The sequence below is a fragment of the Fusarium oxysporum genome, chromosome 4 (genome assembly GCF_000149955.1).
Source record: "Fusarium oxysporum f. sp. lycopersici 4287 chromosome 4, whole genome shotgun sequence".
Taxonomy (NCBI): Eukaryota; Fungi; Ascomycota; class Sordariomycetes; order Hypocreales; family Nectriaceae; genus Fusarium; species Fusarium oxysporum.
The window spans coordinates 4,538,935-4,557,674 of record NC_030989.1 but is presented as its reverse complement, the minus strand read 5'-3'; the positions used below and the strand labels follow the sequence as shown (position 1 = coordinate 4,557,674).

The window sequence follows — 18,740 nt, the reverse complement described above, 5'->3', positions numbered from 1 at the left end:
AAATAGATTTCGCTTATAAGGCTCGAAATAAGAGAGCTGACACAGGTAACGAGGACACGGTACTGCCCTTATCACGTTTCACCCAAACCTGCTTATGCCTATAGAGCAATCGTTTCTTTGGATAGATTGTTCTCAAATGATGCCGTAAGAATAAACTATTAGTGGTATGAACCCATAGGTTATGGATGATATCTCAACTATAGATAGTTAGGGAAGCCTCAACATCTGGCATTGGAGGGCTACCTGATGCCGCCATTCTAACTGCCCATATTTAAGGACTTATGCTCGGTAAGTGGATATAAGCTTCATCAATACATAAGTAGGTATGCTGCCACAAGATGTGATTGATTGATAGTTAAAGCTTATAATATCTCAACAAGATATATCAAGCTAATATACTAAAAAGTCTCATTTTACTTCCGCTTTTAAAAGGTAATATATATATAGCCTTAATAAAGATAAGTCTCCTAACTTAAATATGATAATATGCTTTTGTAATGACTCAATCAGTAACCTGATCCACAAGATGTGATATAGCCATTTCTACACTGACAGCCATAGTAGAATATTGCATTCAGCGGGTTCAAGGTTCAGTGATAAGTATAATCTAAATTTTACCAACTCCAGCGGGATAAGAACGGTTAAGCTACTTCCAAACAGAAGTATAAAATAATAACTAAGACTTCATCCTTATATATGGCAGGCTATATCTAATAATATAGCTCTGAAAGGCATATCGACCTTTCCGCAAGTCCTTAAAACATTGGCGGATGCAATTACTCCATGTTCAAATAGATACCAAGCTGATCGTTTACTCCTCCAAGAAACTGAGAGAATAGTCATCAGAGAGCCCAGGCCAATCTTGATCGATCTCTGGCCTAGCCATTTGTGATAGAGGGCCTTGTCTGAAGATATCATAAGGATGATCAGTAGGATTTAATACTGTCATACACAGCAATGGCTCTGTATACGCTGGAAAGCTACTAGCCGCGTACTCAGAACAGTTCTCCCTTGGTTCGAACGCTACCCCAGCTGATTGGGTATCGTAAGAGTCTTCAGCAACGGAAATTGACATGAGAGGATCGCTGGATCGGAAGGTTGAAGTCTCGACATTTGCAAAGTCTGACACATTGAACCCCCGAAAGGGGTAGTGGGCAAGAGTTGCAGAGTCCTGGCGTGAGTCGTCTCTTGCTCTTATGTTGGCTTCCATCAGAGGCCTTTTGATACCAGAAAGCTGTTTGCCAGACTCATTTAGGAGCGGCTTGTTTTCAAATCGATCCTCAACTCTGTCGAGAAGCTCTAGTAGTAAAGACAACATTTCTCCTGAACTAGCTGGTAGACCTCGTGTTTGGACATAGTTCGAAACAATCTGATTGCCGTCTTGACTCCAGATATCGCGAATTATTCCTGTCATCTCTTTGGCAATTCCGTCCAGAAGCGGCTTGGGTGTAGTATCCGACTCCCCAAACAAAAGCACCCAGATTTCGTGCCACTGAGTCATAGATGACATACGTCTGTCAGAACGAAACCTGAGAGCATCCAGGATATGAGGAGGTATGCTATCCAAGCTATTTGTTTTACTGCGAGAACAGCTCCCTTTCCGTACATGGTCCTCGAATACCTTTGACGAGGGAAAGCCTTTATTGCAGACCGGGCAATGCGAGTTTGCTGCATGTCGTCTCTTCAGATGCTGCTTGACGATTGAAATAGTAACCATTCTGAGATTTATGCACTCAAGAAAGCGAACCGGATCCTTTCTGTAAAACGGACACGCGAATGTCTCTTCTTTCTTTTTCTCAACCTCACCGCTGCCAGAATAATAATCACGATCACGGTCTGATTCCTCAACATCGTTGTGACTTTTGGTCTTTCTGCTTTTCTTCTGGGGTGCATTGCTGCCTTCGGCCGGTCTTTTCATCAAGTTGATCGTATCTTGATTTGTCTGGAGCCCCGAAACTGGGGTATCCAGTTTCATTTCCTTCTTCATGTGCTGGACTGAGCCACCCATATCAGCGTACAGTTGAGGGTTTGTTGGAAGCACAGCAATAGCGCTTGCGTTTCCGTTGAGATCTGGTGAAAGGTTTGATATCGAATGGCCCATGTTTGCTGAGGAGAACAGGTTATCTGGCAACGACGCTCGACGAGAGCTTGCTTGACCAGGACATATACGATCGATTGTCTGCCTTTCAAAGTGATGAGCTCCCTGTTCACTTGGGATATCCATGCGATTCACTTTGCCTTGTTAATATCATCTTGGTGTGATTCTTTCACGACGTTGAGTTTCACTTACTTGGAGCCAGAGATCTTAGCCTCGTATTATTGTTCGACCGGTACTCGAGTGGTCGTGTGCTGAAACTCAACGGGCCCTGCTTGCCGACATTTCGTTTCGAAGGCCTTCCATTTATCTGTCTGCTCTTCCCCGTGTCCTTTGAACGTCCGTCAACGAGATCTACGCACTCCTCGTTACAGATAATGCTCTCATCCACATTGATGCGTTCATTTCCATGCGAGTTCTGTGCACTGCACTCTTGAAAATCGGGTTTGTATCGAACTAACATATTCTTTATCTTATATAGTCAGGATATTCACCTTGCTCCTTGGCCAGCTAGAGCATCGAACAGCGCTCAACGACGAATTCTGGTCAAAATACTATAAGTCCATATGTCTTTTGTAGTCACAAGCTTCGAAGAAATACAGTTGAGACTGATCTCAAGTTGGTTTGATAAACACAGGCGGAGAATATAGTGAATGCTTGCCCAAGAAAGATGGGTTGGTGTGAAATGAAAAACATCGCATGGCAACAGGGAGCGATGAGCCAACTATACCATTTAAGCTACAGTGGGGTCCATCAGCTTAGAGCGTGGCATACGTCAGATAGGGCATGTAATCACTGCGCCTGGTACATGGAGGTACAACAGACAGACACTGCACAATTGGCGCTCAAATTCAGCATGTTCATTAAACTCAGTACTGTTACATCCCTGTGGTATTAAGATCCTTTCGCGCATGCCGCAGTTGCACAGATGCCCACACTATTCAAGATATCCCACTTTGTCAAGCCTCAAAATTTTGCTTTGAGGTCTGCTGATTTGGCCAAGTCTTTTTTTTCAGGTGCTGGCGATAGTGGCTCTCGTTGGCTGCAACCCCCTGTAAGCAGCCGTCGCTGAATGTCAAGGCCCGAGTCCAACAGCCAATCCTTGATGCGACCATCATATTCTTGGTGAGAGCCTAATTGACTCGATTTTCTGAAGGTACATCAGCTACGAAGTCTTCTGGGAATAGTTGGATAAACTTGTTAACCTTTTTGATGATTGTGTGGTGGCTGGCATGATGAAGAAATTTATTTGATGGACATTGAGTTTCAACTATTAGAACATGAACTCGAATTATATAACATAGCTAACGTTTTGATTCCACGAATGTGTCCTTCATCTTCACAATGGTGATGGGCTATGGAAACTGTCCACCGTCGTGAGCCTTCGATTGACTGAACATAAGGCTAACAAAGAACGACCCTCTCGAGTCTTTGAACTCGTGACGAATCTGTACCTGCGTTGACACAGCCATTCATACAAAAAACGCCAGGGCGAACTCGGCGGACCAAGGAAGTGTCTAATGCATGCGCCTTAAAGCTACGGCCAATCACTATCTCCAATGCCTTGGATGATAAGCCTCCACGGTTGTGGACGGCTGAATCACCTTGCATCACAAGCGCCAAAATTCCCCCGCAACGTCCACATCCGTGGAGCGATCAATTGTTAACAATGAGGCCTCTCAAACAATATTCGCTGTCGATGGCTTCCACATCGGTGGAAGAAGATCTGCAACAAACGGTAACAATTCCAGTAACCCTCGAGCTAGACGTCCTAGCTTCCACGATCGTGGGACCAAGCCGCCCGGCTACTATAGCATACCACTATTCTCGGTAACTTGGCATCCGATCTATCGAACTTTATTCCACACCGCATGTTGTCGCTATTCGATTTAAACCCTTCTGGAACCCATTTCAGTACGATGAAACAGGTTGGGATGCGTACGTTCATCTAAGGATTTGGTTGAATAAAAGATGTCGGTGGTTTTTTGTACACCAACACACAATTGTGGTGCGGCTCTGCGCTTGTCTGCCTGTCAAGGCTATGTTCATGCAATAAAGACGCCTCCGCAATGGTGGATGAGGCAGATAGTTCGCGTTATACAAAACCAATAACTATACAACCAACCCGTACAATGAAACACAATTAACCTTTGTTTAATCTCACACATTCAATAAGCTTCAATTGCAATCTCCAGGCTCATAGGGTTTAAAGGGGATGAACCACGCTGGCGCCCTGTTACAGAAGTACCTGAAACCTGACCAGTAGCGGCACAATGTTTTCGCCATTTCCAGTACGACACCGTTGGAGACTGTCTAACAGTGAGGGCGACGGACCGTCCACCCCAGGCTTACACAAACGTTTCACCAAACGCTTCTCGCAATTCTGCAGACGCAAACGAAATAAAACCGATGCCAAAGTGGCTGCGAAAACAAAGCATACATGGAATACAACATCAAACAATGGAAATGATGATCGCGAGTCAATTGGCCAGGATATGACCTATAAAGCCCTGAGCCTACTGTTCAAGTCAGGCTACCCTGTAGCTAACATCCTTGCCCGAGCGAGGCTGCAAATTCAGCAAAATGGTAAATAGCTTTCCAAAACAACTCTGGCTGCGTTGAACCTGTCATTGACATAAAGACAATTAGTTCTCAATGCGCATAGTGGCCATCTGGGGGATTTGGGCCCAGCCTTGCGCATCGGCCCGTTCCCGACGTTGGATCTTGCCCCTCAGAAGCTAGACATCTCTACAGGGGATCAACACAGGGCTGCTGCTGGGGGCCCCTCTAGCCAGAAAAGGCCACCGGGGAGCCCTGGCAAGTCTGGTAGCAACAGCAAGAAGCCTCGCAAGGAGAACAGACAATCCGACGACAAAGCCCAGAATGACGCAGATGGTGATGGCGACGAGGCCCAGAGCGACACAGATAGTGATGACGACGAGGACGACGAAGGTGATTCTAGCCGCGATGGACCACGTTTTCCTCTACCCAAAAGTTCCCCCGACCGCAAAAGATTTGCATGCCCATTCTACAAGTACCATCCAGCTCGGTACTGTAACTGCAAAGGGCTCCGCATAACTTCCATCAGCTATGTTACTCAGCACATCGGCAGACGCCACGTATTGAAACAGTGTACGATGGATGTACAGCAAACCGCCCAATCAACGGATGACAATTCCACTTACCTGGAGAGGACGACAGACCCCGATAAGATCGTTTTCTACTGTCCGACATGCCGGGATGAGTTCCATGGCCGTGGCGCTGATGTCAGATGGGAACGCCACACAGGATGCCAGGCAAAAAGCATTGCACAGACGGGTGTTTTACTACCGGCAGAGTTTGAAAAGCTCAAAGAGGATGTCACTGCGACGTCTGGCAATGACAACAAATGGGAGAAGATATGGAGAACATTATACCCGGGAACATCGACACCAACCCAGTATAACGAGGCGGAAACTGTTGCTCCAATTGGTGTTGATGTACAGCCACATAACGCTATCCAACATCACCCATTACCCGGAGCTGTCAATGAAACTTACCATCCTGCTCCTCCACAAGGTTTCGTTCAGCAAGTAGCGGATTTTACGCAAGACCCTCACACTTATTTCGGCGATGACCGCTTTACCGACATGTTTAATGACTCCTGGGGTACGGCGGATGAGATTGGAGATCTGAATTATGCTACAAGCCACATCCCGAACCCTGTACCGACTGATGTGCCGACGACAATGAGGCCAGGGCGATTCGACCCTAGTTTTATGCAGTCGCTCATATCAGCAACGACACAAAATCCGCCATTTCCCAATAATGCCTGGGCCCAGAACAACTATCGCGGCACTCAATAATTGAAGCTCTGAGCTTTTAACGACATCATATATTCTTCTTCATTTGAACATGTTTACTTCTTATCTTGGATTTCTGCGTTTAGAAGCGAGGAGTGGGGCAGCCGAACAAAAAAAAAAAAAGGCATTGGCGTTGCGAACATATTTGAGGTCTTGGGTTTTAATGATGATATAGGATGGGTAATTGAAGCGTTAAGGGAGTTATGGCAAATTGATCATGGGTTATAAATATTGGTTCGCTCTAACAACAGTATTGTTAAGGTACCTTGCGGCTGCATGGCGTTAGATGGCACCTAAAGAATTAGAAGACAGTTAGTTAGAAGTCACCTCCATATGATGAGACTTATAGAAACCTTCACATCAATTTGTTACAGTTTACCTACCCTCTATACTCAACGCGATGGAGGCACATAAAAGATGCCCCGACAAGCGCTTGGCTCGAATATTGACGAGAGTAATATTGGATTGAGGCTCTACTAACAAAGTCCAAACAAGCTTGCGCGCCAATCAGATCTTGAGAACATTCCGAACGTGGTGAATCCACCATCAGGCCACTGGCCCATGCTCAGACTAGGGGCTCCCTCAGGGCAGAATGACGACACTCGGCCAAAATGTGAGATGACTTTCGGATCATGTGAATTCGAACTTCTGGGGTCTCCCCGTACCCAGCGCATGGAAATCAGCAGCTTTCAGCGATCAGGCCATAGCTTCGTAGCAGCACCATTCGAGTTCATTCTCGCGAACGCCCATGATCTCAGTGCACAAGACCAAAATATCGGGATCAGCCGGGTCAATTGAGGATAAAAGAGAATTGAACCGCAACTTGGGAATAGCATTCATCAAACCAATTAACTACCAAACCAATTGAACACCACTCAAGTCACCACTGAACATCCAAAACATTATTATTGGATAAACACAAGAATCATGACGACCAATTCATTCGGCTCAGCGCTTCCCCGCTTCGATTTTCCCCGCCAACCCGCTGCTCCAAAACTGACAGCCCGAGCTGCTCGCGCATTCCCCACAGTTGCCATTGTCGCTACAGCTGGTACGTCTCCAATTCAACTTCACCTGCAATTGACAGAAACTAACACTTGTGCAGCGGCTTATTACTACACATACTACTACTCTCCCAGTCGTGAATATCACATGTACACACATTCTTCGATACAGAAGAGTCAGATGTTCCAAAGCACAAAGAGTACAAAACCCAAGGCGGAGATAACGCCTTCGGAACGGATGGAAGAAATAGGGTTATGGTGGACGGCGTATTGAACGGAAAACACACATAATCGAAGAGGACGTATTTTATTTGTCTTAATAAAGAGCCATGGCTCAAATAATGGGCGAAACCTTGCAGGCTGAATTGGAGAACGTGTTGATTAAATATACCAGCCAGCCGGCGGCGTGCTGTATAATATAATTATTCTCGATCATGTTTCTTCGCAGCTGGGTAAGACCAGGACGATTTATCTTCAATTTCTGATTTTCCAACTTGGCCAAGTGTTATTTATAATCGTCAAACAAAGAAACTTGATTATTATCCTCGTAACATCCCCTTGAGTTGTTTAGACTTGCTCCAACTACCGTGCTCTGCCCTATCTGTTGAAAATATGGCCTCCTCTCTGGTTACATCCACAAGGCGTAAGGCTCTATAAGAATATCAAGATCTAGCAAACTTTTATCCAAGCCTGACGCTTTCCCTTGACTAGAAATCTGAGTTTCCCTCGTCGTTCAGACCAGACCTTGAGTGAGATGTTTCTTTCCACGCTCGACGGATAGCTCTCTTGCCCTTTCCACTCAATTACCCCCCAATATCTGTTCTCTCTAGACATTCTTAGTCTCTCCAATGATGTAACTGTCGTCTTCGCCTTCTATTTCAATGTTGGATGTAGCTTGAAAACAGTGACTCAGCGTGTTTGAGAAGTGGTTTATTTTTCTCGTCAGAACCCATTCGGCAAAGGAGCTGGAAAGAGGTAATCCTCTAAAAGTAAACAGCTATCCATAGAGCTCGGAGAGGAAATGGAATTATCCACTGATATACCGCTGTTTAGGCCCGTTATATTCCACTTCATCGCGGAATCTGAATACAGCAGACTGCTTGAGAGATCCGTATCAGAGTACTCAGGCTGCTGGCTCTGATACTGAGGATGCTTGAGACAGTCGAATATGTAATCCACAGAGCTGGAAGTGTCGAATTCATTTTGAAAATTCCATTGTTGCGTTGGTAGACCAAAAGGCTCTACACCTTGGGTAGGCCCAGTATTGAGCATGCTACTGCTAGCCCCTGAAGGAGGCTCGCAAGTATAGCCCTTTTCTCCTCCTTTCAGACCACCCTTGTCAGTATCTTGAGTCGTCTTGATTGGTTCTTTTAAATTCGCTTTCGGGGTTTTCTGCTCTCTCTGTTCGAAACAGTCCTCAACTCTAGTGAGGATCTCAGACAGTAACGGGCGCAAGTTGCCAGCGGATGGAACACTTTGCGTATCCTTCAAACTAGAGATGATGTTATGCTCCTCTTCTCTCCATATACCACGTATGATTCCTGTTATCTCTTTGAAAACACCGTCGTGGTGTGGGTTAAGTGCATCCTCGAGCTCTCCAAATAGAATCCTGCAGATGTCATGCCATTGGTGTTCCGGAGACGAACTCCTATCAACCCGATACTTGAGTGCTTCTTGTGCACGTGGAGAAACGCTGTCATTGTCGAGAGAGTCCTTGATTGGACACTCCTGCTGCAGCACATGCTCCTCATATACTTTTTGCAAGGAAAAGCCCCTCAAGCATCTGGAACATGAATAACTCCACGTATGCCGCCTCGTCAAGTGTTGCTTAACATCTGATATTCGAATCAACTTAAGGTTAATACAATCAAAATACCGTTCCGGGTCTTTTCTGTAGTAAGGACAAGCAAATGTCTCGTTCTTTCTTTTCGTATCGGTTGCCACATTAGTACGACTCCTCTTCTGCGGGACCTTGTTTTCCTCGGCAGGCCTCTTCGAAGACTTGCTTGTTTTACCACCCGAAAGAAGTAATGTCTTCTGCAGTCTCACTCCGGAAAACTGGTCACAGCACGCACTCTCTGGGAGTAACCTTGGATTCGTTGCTGCACCTCCCAGCACTTCCAAGTCAATATCATCTGGGGAAGACACCTTTTCTTGTCCAAGGGTTTCCACTTTCGGAGACGGCATAACATCTGATGTTACTCTATAAGAAGGCTGCCCAGAGGCCAAATGACTATCGCGGAGTTCTTTTGTGTTCGTAATCGAGGGTTTATTGCGATATGCAGTAATTGTTAGCGTCCTTGGGTTTCTGTAAAAGCGGAAATGCATCTTACATTTGCTACGTGTAGCAGCTTCCTGGGCATGGAGAGCATGTTCAACCTGGCCTTGAGATGTAGCGGTGTGACTCGATAGCCCATAGTCTAGTTTGTCCGGTTTTAGATTGGACCCTGGCGTCAAGAGCCTTGAGTCTTTGCCATTGGTCAATTTCCCATTCTTCAGCGTGCAAGCCGATGCAGGATCACGATCAGAAGAGCCATCTGCGTGACCTGAGGCTGCCTTGGGCTCGGAAGCGAAGCATTCCCGCCAATTTTCATTGTGCGATCCCATAAGTCCTTTTAACTGTTATAGTCGGGTAACCGCGCTGGAGAAAGGAGCCTTGGTATGTCGGATAGGTAGTGAAGCCATAGGCGTGGCTGAGTTGTGATACTACATCTGGGAGAAGGGGAAGGGGGGTTAAAAAGTCCAAAGACGAGGCGGCCCAAGGCAACTGGCGGATGGTCCACTACACATGTACATTGTGCTACAAATATGGAGGGGTGCAGGACCTCGTGCAACGTGGAGACAGCCGAGGAAGATAAGTGAGATCAACATGCCATTTTCAGCCCATGGTATCTTACGGGTTATTGCAATATTGATATGAAGCCTATTACATCATTGATGTGCCTTTGGGATCCCCTCCAGGACTTCCTAGTCGTTAAAAACTACATTTTATGCCTTAAAATCACAACACAATCCTGCATTCTTAGTCGCTGTCAAAAACTCATCAACCCGAAAGCCAGCCTCAAGTTTTGTCTCGAATTATGTCCCTGTCTGGTATTGGGCTCTAGGGCTGTGCCATGGTGACGCTCCTGTCAGCAGCCTGCCTTGGAGATCAAGCCCTGGGTCCAACAGCCAAATTTGTATTCGGTCATTGTATTCGTCTTTTGCATCCAATTGGTTCGATTCACTTTAGGCGCACGTCAGTCACTGAGCAGAGCTTGTACGATGGATATTTCAGACAAACCTTGTTGAAGCTGTGGGGCAAGTAGCTCTATAGGTTGTTGAAGATATACTATTGCACGGCATGTTTGATCTGGGTATCAAGTCTGTGATAAGTTGCTAACTGAAGGGCAAGCTTTTGGCTGACAATTGCATCAAAATTTATATGACTGTTGCCTCCTCTACAAATTGCCATCTTCCGCAACCGCGGATAGCATGGCTTGGCACGATTTCACAACTGCGGGATCGAATTTGAAAAATTTATCAAATCCCGACAAATAGCACAGCCAACAGGACTTGACGACGAATGAACTCTCAGTATGGCTATGGCGAACCACAAATGCGAACACTCAGGGCTTGGTAGCTAGAAAAGTCACAGCAATGGCAGCGAATGAGAGCTGTTGGTGTGTCGTACAACAGCAATAGTGGAAAACTTTGTCGAATTAGGTCATAGGACAGGGATATGCTGCCGCCCAAACTTCCACATTTGCGTAGAAGTACACGCTTCAGTGGAGGCGAGGCCTCTGCAATGGAATGGTTCGCGAATGGAATTACGTCTTGTAATAGCGGCAGACAGTAGGAGAGCCAAATGATCTCACCGTTCCGCGTGTGTGTAGTCCTTACGCATGTGTGTAGAGGACGACGCACCTGCATGAGACATGGCTGACCGAAGGCACACTCAGTGCGATGGTCTGATAGACTCTTGGTGACCTGATTGTCTTTCGGTGCTCCGAGTATCAATTGTCAGGTTATCGGCGGGAACAATAACGGGCATATCACAATGCTATTCTTCGGTTTTGAATGTAAACGCCTCGATGGCAATTACTTGTAGCGACTTTTTGTCGAATATGGGCAGCAGAATATGCCTACCAAATGAGGCTGTATTTCTTCCGCGGCTGTGTAAACCGGTCTGGGCAAGTGCGCGTATGTGTAGAGAGCCTGGCTATCATGGACACGACAATAGAGTCTCCAGGCCCTACGCGATTGCGGAAAACGAGCAATGCTGTCTATATTTGAAATGGTTCTCCAATGCCTCTCCTTTATGTACTCTATACTGATCCAGTGGTTGAAAACACTGGTGTTCATTCCACAGAAATTGTTGTCTCAGTTTCACAATAGCGCAGCTTATTTTTCAGGATCTTTACCTTCCTGTTGAGCAAATCCGCAATTACAAGATGTTCCTCAAACATCCCCCTGGGCGATCCCTGACGTCGTTGAACTCGCACGGAATCCTATACAAAGAGCCATGGCGTCGTTTGAAACTGAAGGTTTCCCGCCACACACGGCAAAAGGGTGCCGCCACAAAGGAGTCGCCCACGACGGTTGATAGTAGCGATATCAAAGATGGAGATGGGTTTTTGCCAGCAGCTTGCAACGATCTCAACTACCCATGGAGTCACCAAACCATGCCAATAATTTTGGAACCTGCATTCTACGAGGCCGTGGACCAACTGCTGCACAAGTTCAAGTACCAATTAATCTCTTCAAACGATGTTCATCATAGGGCCCATGGAACCAACAGCAACAAAACAAACTCAACCAAGCGTGGAGAAAGAACCGGAAAAGGGAAGAATACTCTCCAAGATGCCCGAAATCCTGGCTTTGATGGAGGAGGCAAAGGCGGAACGGGCAAAGGGGAGGATAACGGAAAACTACCGCCAGATGGCTACCGATATTGCCCTAGCAGTGAAGTCCAGCTCCCAAAAATCTTCGGATGTCCCTTTTACATAACAAACCCGGTACAATACCATGAGTGCGGCAATTATCGCATACGTCGATTGAGTGACGTCTTCCAGCACATCGAACGATGCCACCTACTACAAGAGGTCAGGCTTTGCACGCCTGACAGTGCCGAAGCAGCTCGTAGGAGTGGAAATGGGAACTGGACTGCTTGCACAGAAAGTAACCTCATCAAAATCTACGATGCGATATGTCGTCAGGAGTTCCACGGCCCCCACGCGGAGCAAAGCTTCATACTCCATCGTACGGTCGATGGAGCATGCCAACTAAGGACTATTGAGGAAACCGGTATGCTGCTTCCTGAGGAGTTCGAAGAACTCAAGAACAAGCGCGATGGGGTGAGGGGCTCTGTAGCCAAGTGGTACGCAATGTGGAGGGTGTGTTTCCCTCCTCTGAATGCTCTGATGGCGACGAGATTTCGTACCGTCCCGGCATCTCCATATATCCAGGCGATGGTTCCTCCCGAGGCCGGCAGGATGGCGACTCTGCAGGTGCTTTCAGCGTTTGGTATCCAACCGCAGTACTGTCAGTCCATGTCTGCTCAGATCCTAAATGGACTTTATCCTGCTGCGTTACAAGGAGATTCTGAAGTCCAGCAGGCAGTCCAGAGCCAGCAGGAAAGGCGGAAATTAGAACTCCGACACGTTATCATGTATACCAGGATGATATGGAATGGATCAACCCTTCCTCGAACGAGAATACTGGCAACCAGAATGACACTCCATGATATTCTTTTGTTCTGACTTTTTTCCCCCTTTGTCGTTCTCTTCTTAGGTCCTCCCGAATTATATCACGAAATATATACGTGTTTCATGACTTCTAGATTTGGTATCGAATTTGTTAGCGCTATTCATCTCGTTCAAATGTCGTAAACCTTATCGGTTATTGAACAATGCTAGTTTATTTAATCTATCGAAAGTATAGACATTTATTGTAGGAGCACCCGGCAATGCCGGGACAAATGACACCCCGGGAAAATGGTATTCCTCAAATACCATTTAACAGGTCCTCCAAAACCAGATGGTATAAGCTACCCATGAGACTCTGGTATTCGTATCGTGGTATTCCATGATGAGTCAAGGAGTCCATTATGCACTTAGAGCCATACAAGCCCCAAAAGTCGCGCATCATGGAGACACCTAGCCCCGCGCCCTGATCCAGATACGGCGAGCGAGGCTCCCATGAGTCTGGAAACACGATAGACCAGATGCAGAACCAGCATGATTTTTCACTAGTGTGATGCGTGTCTATCTCGAGTAGTATCGCTTTCTGGCTCTCGGCTAGCCCAAACAATGGGCCTGGAGTATGCGCCTTGCATTTCTCATTCAAAACATGATTGTCGCGACGAATCTGCGTATCAAATGTCTCATAACAGTTCATGCAGTAGCACGGACGGGAATGAAATTGGAACAAATGCTCGATCAGATCCTCGACACTTCGTAGATCGCCTGTGAGCAGACATTGGTGACACTTCTCAGGATCATAGACATAAAAAGGACAGGCAAGATGAAAAAATGCCCTAGAGAGACGAGTAGGACGTGATATTACGACTAATTCGTCGTCACTGATGTCGGATTCATCAACCGCCTGTGTATGCGCCATTGGCTGCGCAGACGATGGTCTGAAAAGTTGTTGAAAGGGCAGTGCATTCTCTGGCGGTGTTATGTACTCCATCTTTTCTTTCCAGTCACTGAACGCTGCAAGTGCGTACGTCTTCACCTCAAGTCTCTTGGACTGGGAAAGATCACTTAAAGCGAGACTGTGATCTGATAAAGAGAAGTCTCCGATCTCATCTTCATCTTCTGTGTCATTGGTAGACCAGCATTGAGACTCTATGTCATGTTTGGGAGACAAAGGTGTGGCACACCCGTGAAGAGGTGCATTAGACAGATTGTGAAGCCAAGGGCCCCATTGGCTAGAACTGGTATGCTTGGCTTCTCCTGAATAAGCTGGGTGTCGATTGGATTGCTCAGGGAAATGGTTCTGGCAGCAATTTGGATCAGCTATCGCCTCCATCTCGCTGATTTTAAAACAAGATTTTATGTGCCGGAACAGATTGTAGAAGAGATTAAATGCGCAAAAAGACATGTTAAATAAACTTGATAGTGTATTTAGGTAAGTTATTCACAATAAGCTTTGGATCTACCCTTATTTATATACCTGCTCAAAAGCTTTTCATCCCAATTCTCGTGTTACAGGCTACTTCGCAACACAGACGTGTGTATCATACGACAGCCAATCAGATTGCAAGCAAGGCACCTAATTGGTTAATGTACGAGGTCATCCTGGGCTGTCTACGCAACGGCGGAAACACTTAATAAAACCTTTCGATCATCAGTCAGATGCCCGAAGAGGTTGAAATGAGAATAGTTCGCCCATCGAAAAGGGACCCAGCAGTCTTGCCTTGCGTCTTTTTTCATCAAAATGACAACGATCTGATGAGATATCGTGACTACATGATCATATTTGGACGTCGCAAATTTGAAACTGGTGTCACATCTCACCACTGATTATCATAGCCCGCTTTTGCTTATCTTGTACTGAGTGCAATTACTGTTTTCTGCTATTCCGAGCTTTGCAGGATGTCAAGCTGAAACGGCATCCTTGTCTAACTTCCGAGGGTTGCTGCACATCAGGATGACGAAGTCATGGAGAAATTGAACTTGTGCTTCCATTGGGGGGGGCAGATTTTGAGGCCTCCTTGACGCATTTCTTCGACAGCCCAACGACATCTGGATGACTGCGTGCTCCCAGCTTCCAATACACAAAGCAAAAAAAGATTCAACACCACGTCACTTTCAAACCTCAAGCACATTCGTGTAGTGTAGGGCATCTTTCAGGCCCGATGATGGCCTGAAAGGCATAGCTAAACCCTGGTGTCTGGACCTAATGAGGCATCTAGTTGGTCCCAAAAGGCCTATTGTTGTTGAGCCACGTCAGATCGTCATTCATGATCAAGCGCGCATGAACAAACTTCTGAAGCGCGGCCAGCTCTGGTTTTTCATAGCGCCACTTGGCGAAAAAGGTGTTGTGGTAGATACCACGCACTATGCACTGCATCTCACCACTGACAGGGTGAGGCCTTCTAAGTCGGACGCAACGGTCAATGTTTCCAGTAAAGGCCGACATGAGAATAAGGATGTCTTTTTCAACTGAGGGTAAATGTCGTGGCAAGGGAGCGTAGAGGAGACTCAAGATGTCGCTTGGAATAGGCCTTTCTTCGAGCCGTTTCCCAACAGCAGCCAAGCACCAATCTTCAGTGATGTCAAACGGAGGAGGGGAAGATTTCGTGGTGTACTGGCTGCCTATTTTCGAATGTTGACCAAACACAGGTATCGCCGTTCAGAAAGGCTCCGACTTGTGGCTCGTCAAACAGACAAAGATGATAATCGTCCATGACGCGGTAGAGGTTTTGTGTACCCAATACCATATCGTAAATACCTTTGAAGACAGGTAAATTATCGCGGGCTTCCTCTGCAATAACGACATCAGGAAGAAGATCTAGAGCTGTCGCAAAATTCCTTGACTGGGGACATCAGGATGCCAGAAGCCGACCTTGTACATGGGCAGACATCGCTGTGACAGCAAGCTTACATACACCACGCAGAGATTAGCTGTGGGTTAAAGAGGAGATAATACATGTCACTGAGAGTTATCCTTTGTCAGTAGCCTAAAGGTTGCTATTATTTCAGGGTAACTGCTTCATAAATCTTTGATAAGACTTATAAAGTTAGGCTAGACTGGCCATTTCTTGCCACACTTAAGGCTGCGGACATTCAGTTCCTTCCTTTGGCGTGCGTCAACATCCTAAAACTTGATCTTCTCTTCGTAACTCGCCCATATTCAGGAAAGAACTGTCCTGGCTTTTTGGTACCCGAAGTAACCGCAAGGTACCTAAGTACACATTTCCTCTCTTTCGGCATTTCTTCTTTTTCATCATCATTGCTTCAGAATTCACACCAAAGAACCATTACGCCTTCTTAACGCTCCCATGGCGCCTTTGAACGAGCCCAGGTTTCCTCGTGCTGCAAACCCCCAGAGCTTCTTGGAATGCCCTTTTCACAAATACAATAGCATCCAGTTCTACCTATGCAGTGACAAACCTCTGAGAGGCATGTCATGCCTGTGGGATCATCTCAGATCGAAGCATCTGGCCTACACCAACTCTACTCCTTGGACTTGCCCGAATTGCCGTGAGGAAATCTACGATCACAAGCAGGATAGCCACCATGATCCGTCAAAATGCGTCACAACTAGCCCGGGAGAGTCAGGCATCCTGCTTGATTCGGAGCTGCAACAATATCTAGACTCCGCTATAGGTCGAAAGCCCGATGCAGCATGGTATAAACTGTAGCACTTCTTATACCCTGATATGGAAAGGCCAAGGACACAATTTGTGGAGATCGCTGTTCCTTATCTTACTGCAAAGGCTCGGACTACACCGCTAGACACCGGCTATCAAACTCTTATACTTGACACCATATACGCAACCTACAACAGCATGAGTAATGATGCGCCCCAGGAGGACGGGGCTCAACCCTCGCAACAGCATATCGCTAAGCCCTGGCCAATAATACCACCAAATCCCTATCTACAGCTCCCTTATAACGGAACTCAAGCTCAGTGGCAATACTTCGTGAGTCCCCAGCAAGCTCTACCTCAGGCGTCTCATCTGCAGGCTGCACAGAGCAATCAGTAAGAAATCCCGTCCAATAGAGTTATTTCAGCGTTTACTTACCTGCATAGCCAAAGTCAAGATCTGCAACAACCGCAACAGTCTCACGCAGAGCCAACTCCTAATAATTATACTCAAACTTCATCTTATCAGCAGCCACCATATAGTTCTAGCCCACAGCTGCTCTGTGACTCGTCTCAACCTGACATGACGCCTGTGGAGGATCCTAGCACGCCGGCAAGCTCGATAAGACAGCAGAGTCTCGATACTACCCAGCCTCAACCTCAGGAACATCCGACGAGGAATGAATTCAGCATCTCACTTGATTCGCCTCGGCCTAATATAATATCAGCGGAGAATGCTAGCACACGGACAAGATCGATAGGACAGCAGAACCCCGGAGTTTCTCAGCCTCAACATGAGGAACATTCGACGACGGATTGGTTGGACTTTTCACAGTATTCGCCCCTCACTCGGGTCCTAGATCATCCGGACTACAATCCAGCGTCTCATGCTGAGAACAGTAATGTGCCATCCCTTGATATGAATAACGAAGGAGAAGATAATGGTATTGATCTGAGGGATTGGATGAAAGACTCTTCGCTTGGTTGAGGCTCAAAAGTAGTAAGTATGTGGAATAGAACTAGAACTCAGTGGGTTCTTCATATACGATCAGCTACCAGCATTATGACAATACCAAACAGTATCCTCACATGAAAGTACGTGATTGAATACTATTGATCAGCATGAAATGAATTATGAGACAATGCTAAAGTACTGGACAATTTAAATAAGGCGATAAACAAGATCCATTTAATATGAACTAAAATTTGCAGCAACAGGATGCACTGTGCTGTTTAGCTGGTCATTCGTCATATGATGACGCCAATCAGTAATCCCGACTCCATAAAGGCATTACTTTGTAGAAACGGTGTTAAGCTCGTTGAAAGAAAGCTCAGGCTGCTTGTCATGATCGAGCAGCACAGCTGGATCAAAGATACAAAAGATCAGAATAGCAACTGCGATACAAACACCATCAAGACCAATAAAGTATCCCTCAGTCTTCATCAACTTTCCATCCCAACCTTCAAGGAGCTCGACCGTTCGGTAGATGCATCGGATGTAGACAAACACAACGGATATGATGGTGGCGTAGATGACGAAGCGCTGGCCTTTGGCGAGCTCAAGACCTCGTGTTCTCAAAACAAAGATTGCAAAAAGAATACAAAAGCCAGTCATGCTGACGAGTTGGAAGATGATACCAGCGACCATAAGGTTGGCGCCCGGCTTGGTGTCTTTGCCTTTGTTGGCTGCCCCCGAAGCAAGACCGCCACCGCCGGCCTGGATCAGAAGAGCCAGGACATCAACGACGAGGAAGATCCAGAGGTAAAGCTTGGGCCTGATGACAGAGTATTGAGGTCCGACCGCTTTGATGAGGTAACCCAGCGTGACGTAGATTGCGGCAGCGACAAAGATGGGAGCGACGACGAGGGTGGTGATCTGAAGGAGGAAAGCAATCTTGTTGTATGCGCATTTCGATGACCACGTTCGGCCAATCCAGCCGATGAGTTCGATATACGAAGAAATGGCTAGTAGGTACGAAGTGGCTTTTCGCTTCTGGAACGATCGAACGATGTGATAAATCCCCGTAGCGGCAAAGATAAGACAAAAGACGATTCCAGCTGCTAGGCTGGGAACATAACCGTAGGCATTCTGAAGGCCTGGAATAAGGTCCTTGCAACCGTTCAAAAGATCGCCTCGGGCGTAGGAACCGTCTGCTATTGACATGATTGCTTGGGTGAAGAGTGAAGAATACGAGAAAGCTGGATTCTTGAAGAAGAGCGAAAACTCGAACCCCAGAGTCAGCCAGAATGAAGGGCGCTGCGGAGACAGATCTGCAACACTCCCCAAGACCAACAAGTCCCTCAGAGCTTCTGCTATTTTCCGAGTCATTTGCTGAGCCAACACCGAGTCGTGTTTTACCCGCTTAGATACAAGCATGGGGCCTGTTATCGGACCTGACAGGGATAGGGTGCGACGTTAGATCTTACGGTGTGGGAATAAGTATGGGGGCAGCCATCCTTGCTATGACCACGTAAAAAGTGGCACAGATTAGCTTTGTGACA

The 18,740-nt window shown here is 46.6% G+C and overlaps 9 protein-coding genes across 9 annotated transcripts; 4 read left to right on the top strand and 5 right to left on the bottom strand.

The window, feature by feature from the left end:
- Positions 1-546: 546 nt before the first annotated feature.
- Positions 547-2,768, bottom strand: FOXG_04470 (uncharacterized protein). The gene is made up of 2 exons (XM_018382494.1): positions 2,291-2,768; positions 547-2,232 (listed from the first exon to the last, which is right to left on the bottom strand). The coding sequence occupies exons 1-2, from the start codon at positions 2,556-2,558 to the stop codon at positions 812-814; spliced, it is 1,689 nt and encodes a 562-aa protein (XP_018239220.1). The 5' UTR covers positions 2,559-2,768; the 3' UTR covers positions 547-811.
- A 1,231-nt stretch (positions 2,769-3,999) lies between these two features.
- On the top strand, positions 4,000-6,358 carry FOXG_04469 (uncharacterized protein). Its single transcript, XM_018382493.1, has 2 exons — positions 4,000-4,681; positions 4,745-6,358. Exons 1-2 carry the CDS (start codon positions 4,369-4,371, stop codon positions 5,938-5,940), a joined length of 1,509 nt encoding a protein of 502 aa, XP_018239219.1. The 5' UTR covers positions 4,000-4,368; the 3' UTR covers positions 5,941-6,358.
- A 326-nt stretch (positions 6,359-6,684) lies between these two features.
- FOXG_18840 (uncharacterized protein) lies at positions 6,685-7,577 on the top strand. Its single transcript, XM_018398976.1, has 2 exons — positions 6,685-6,988; positions 7,043-7,577. Exons 1-2 carry the CDS (start codon positions 6,865-6,867, stop codon positions 7,213-7,215), a joined length of 297 nt encoding a protein of 98 aa, XP_018239218.1. The 5' UTR covers positions 6,685-6,864; the 3' UTR covers positions 7,216-7,577.
- Positions 7,578-7,883: 306 nt separating this feature from the next.
- Positions 7,884-9,548, bottom strand: FOXG_04468 (uncharacterized protein; the record flags this gene model as incomplete). Its single annotated transcript, XM_018382492.1, has 1 exon — positions 7,884-9,548. The coding sequence occupies one exon, from the start codon at positions 9,546-9,548 to the stop codon at positions 7,884-7,886; it is 1,665 nt and encodes a 554-aa protein (XP_018239217.1).
- A 1,826-nt stretch (positions 9,549-11,374) lies between these two features.
- Positions 11,375-12,682, top strand: FOXG_04467 (uncharacterized protein; the record flags this gene model as incomplete). The annotated part of the gene is made up of 1 exon (XM_018382491.1): positions 11,375-12,682. The coding sequence occupies one exon, from the start codon at positions 11,375-11,377 to the stop codon at positions 12,680-12,682; it is 1,308 nt and encodes a 435-aa protein (XP_018239216.1).
- Positions 12,683-12,926: 244 nt separating this feature from the next.
- On the bottom strand, positions 12,927-13,955 carry FOXG_18839 (uncharacterized protein; the record flags this gene model as incomplete). Its single annotated transcript, XM_018398975.1, has 1 exon — positions 12,927-13,955. The coding sequence occupies one exon, from the start codon at positions 13,953-13,955 to the stop codon at positions 12,927-12,929; it is 1,029 nt and encodes a 342-aa protein (XP_018239215.1).
- Positions 13,956-14,837: 882 nt separating this feature from the next.
- FOXG_18838 (uncharacterized protein) lies at positions 14,838-15,068 on the bottom strand (the record flags this gene model as incomplete). Its single annotated transcript, XM_018398974.1, has 1 exon — positions 14,838-15,068. The coding sequence occupies one exon, from the start codon at positions 15,066-15,068 to the stop codon at positions 14,838-14,840; it is 231 nt and encodes a 76-aa protein (XP_018239214.1).
- Positions 15,069-15,930: 862 nt separating this feature from the next.
- FOXG_04466 (uncharacterized protein) lies at positions 15,931-17,226 on the top strand (the record flags this gene model as incomplete). The annotated part of the gene is made up of 3 exons (XM_018382490.1): positions 15,931-16,280; positions 16,320-16,634; positions 16,686-17,226. The coding sequence occupies 3 exons, from the start codon at positions 15,931-15,933 to the stop codon at positions 17,224-17,226; spliced, it is 1,206 nt and encodes a 401-aa protein (XP_018239213.1).
- Positions 17,227-17,510: 284 nt separating this feature from the next.
- Positions 17,511-18,508, bottom strand: FOXG_04465 (uncharacterized protein). The gene has a single exon (XM_018382489.1). The coding sequence runs from the start codon at positions 18,400-18,402 to the stop codon at positions 17,530-17,532; it is 873 nt and encodes a 290-aa protein (XP_018239212.1). The 5' UTR covers positions 18,403-18,508; the 3' UTR covers positions 17,511-17,529.
- Positions 18,509-18,740: the final 232 nt, after the last annotated feature.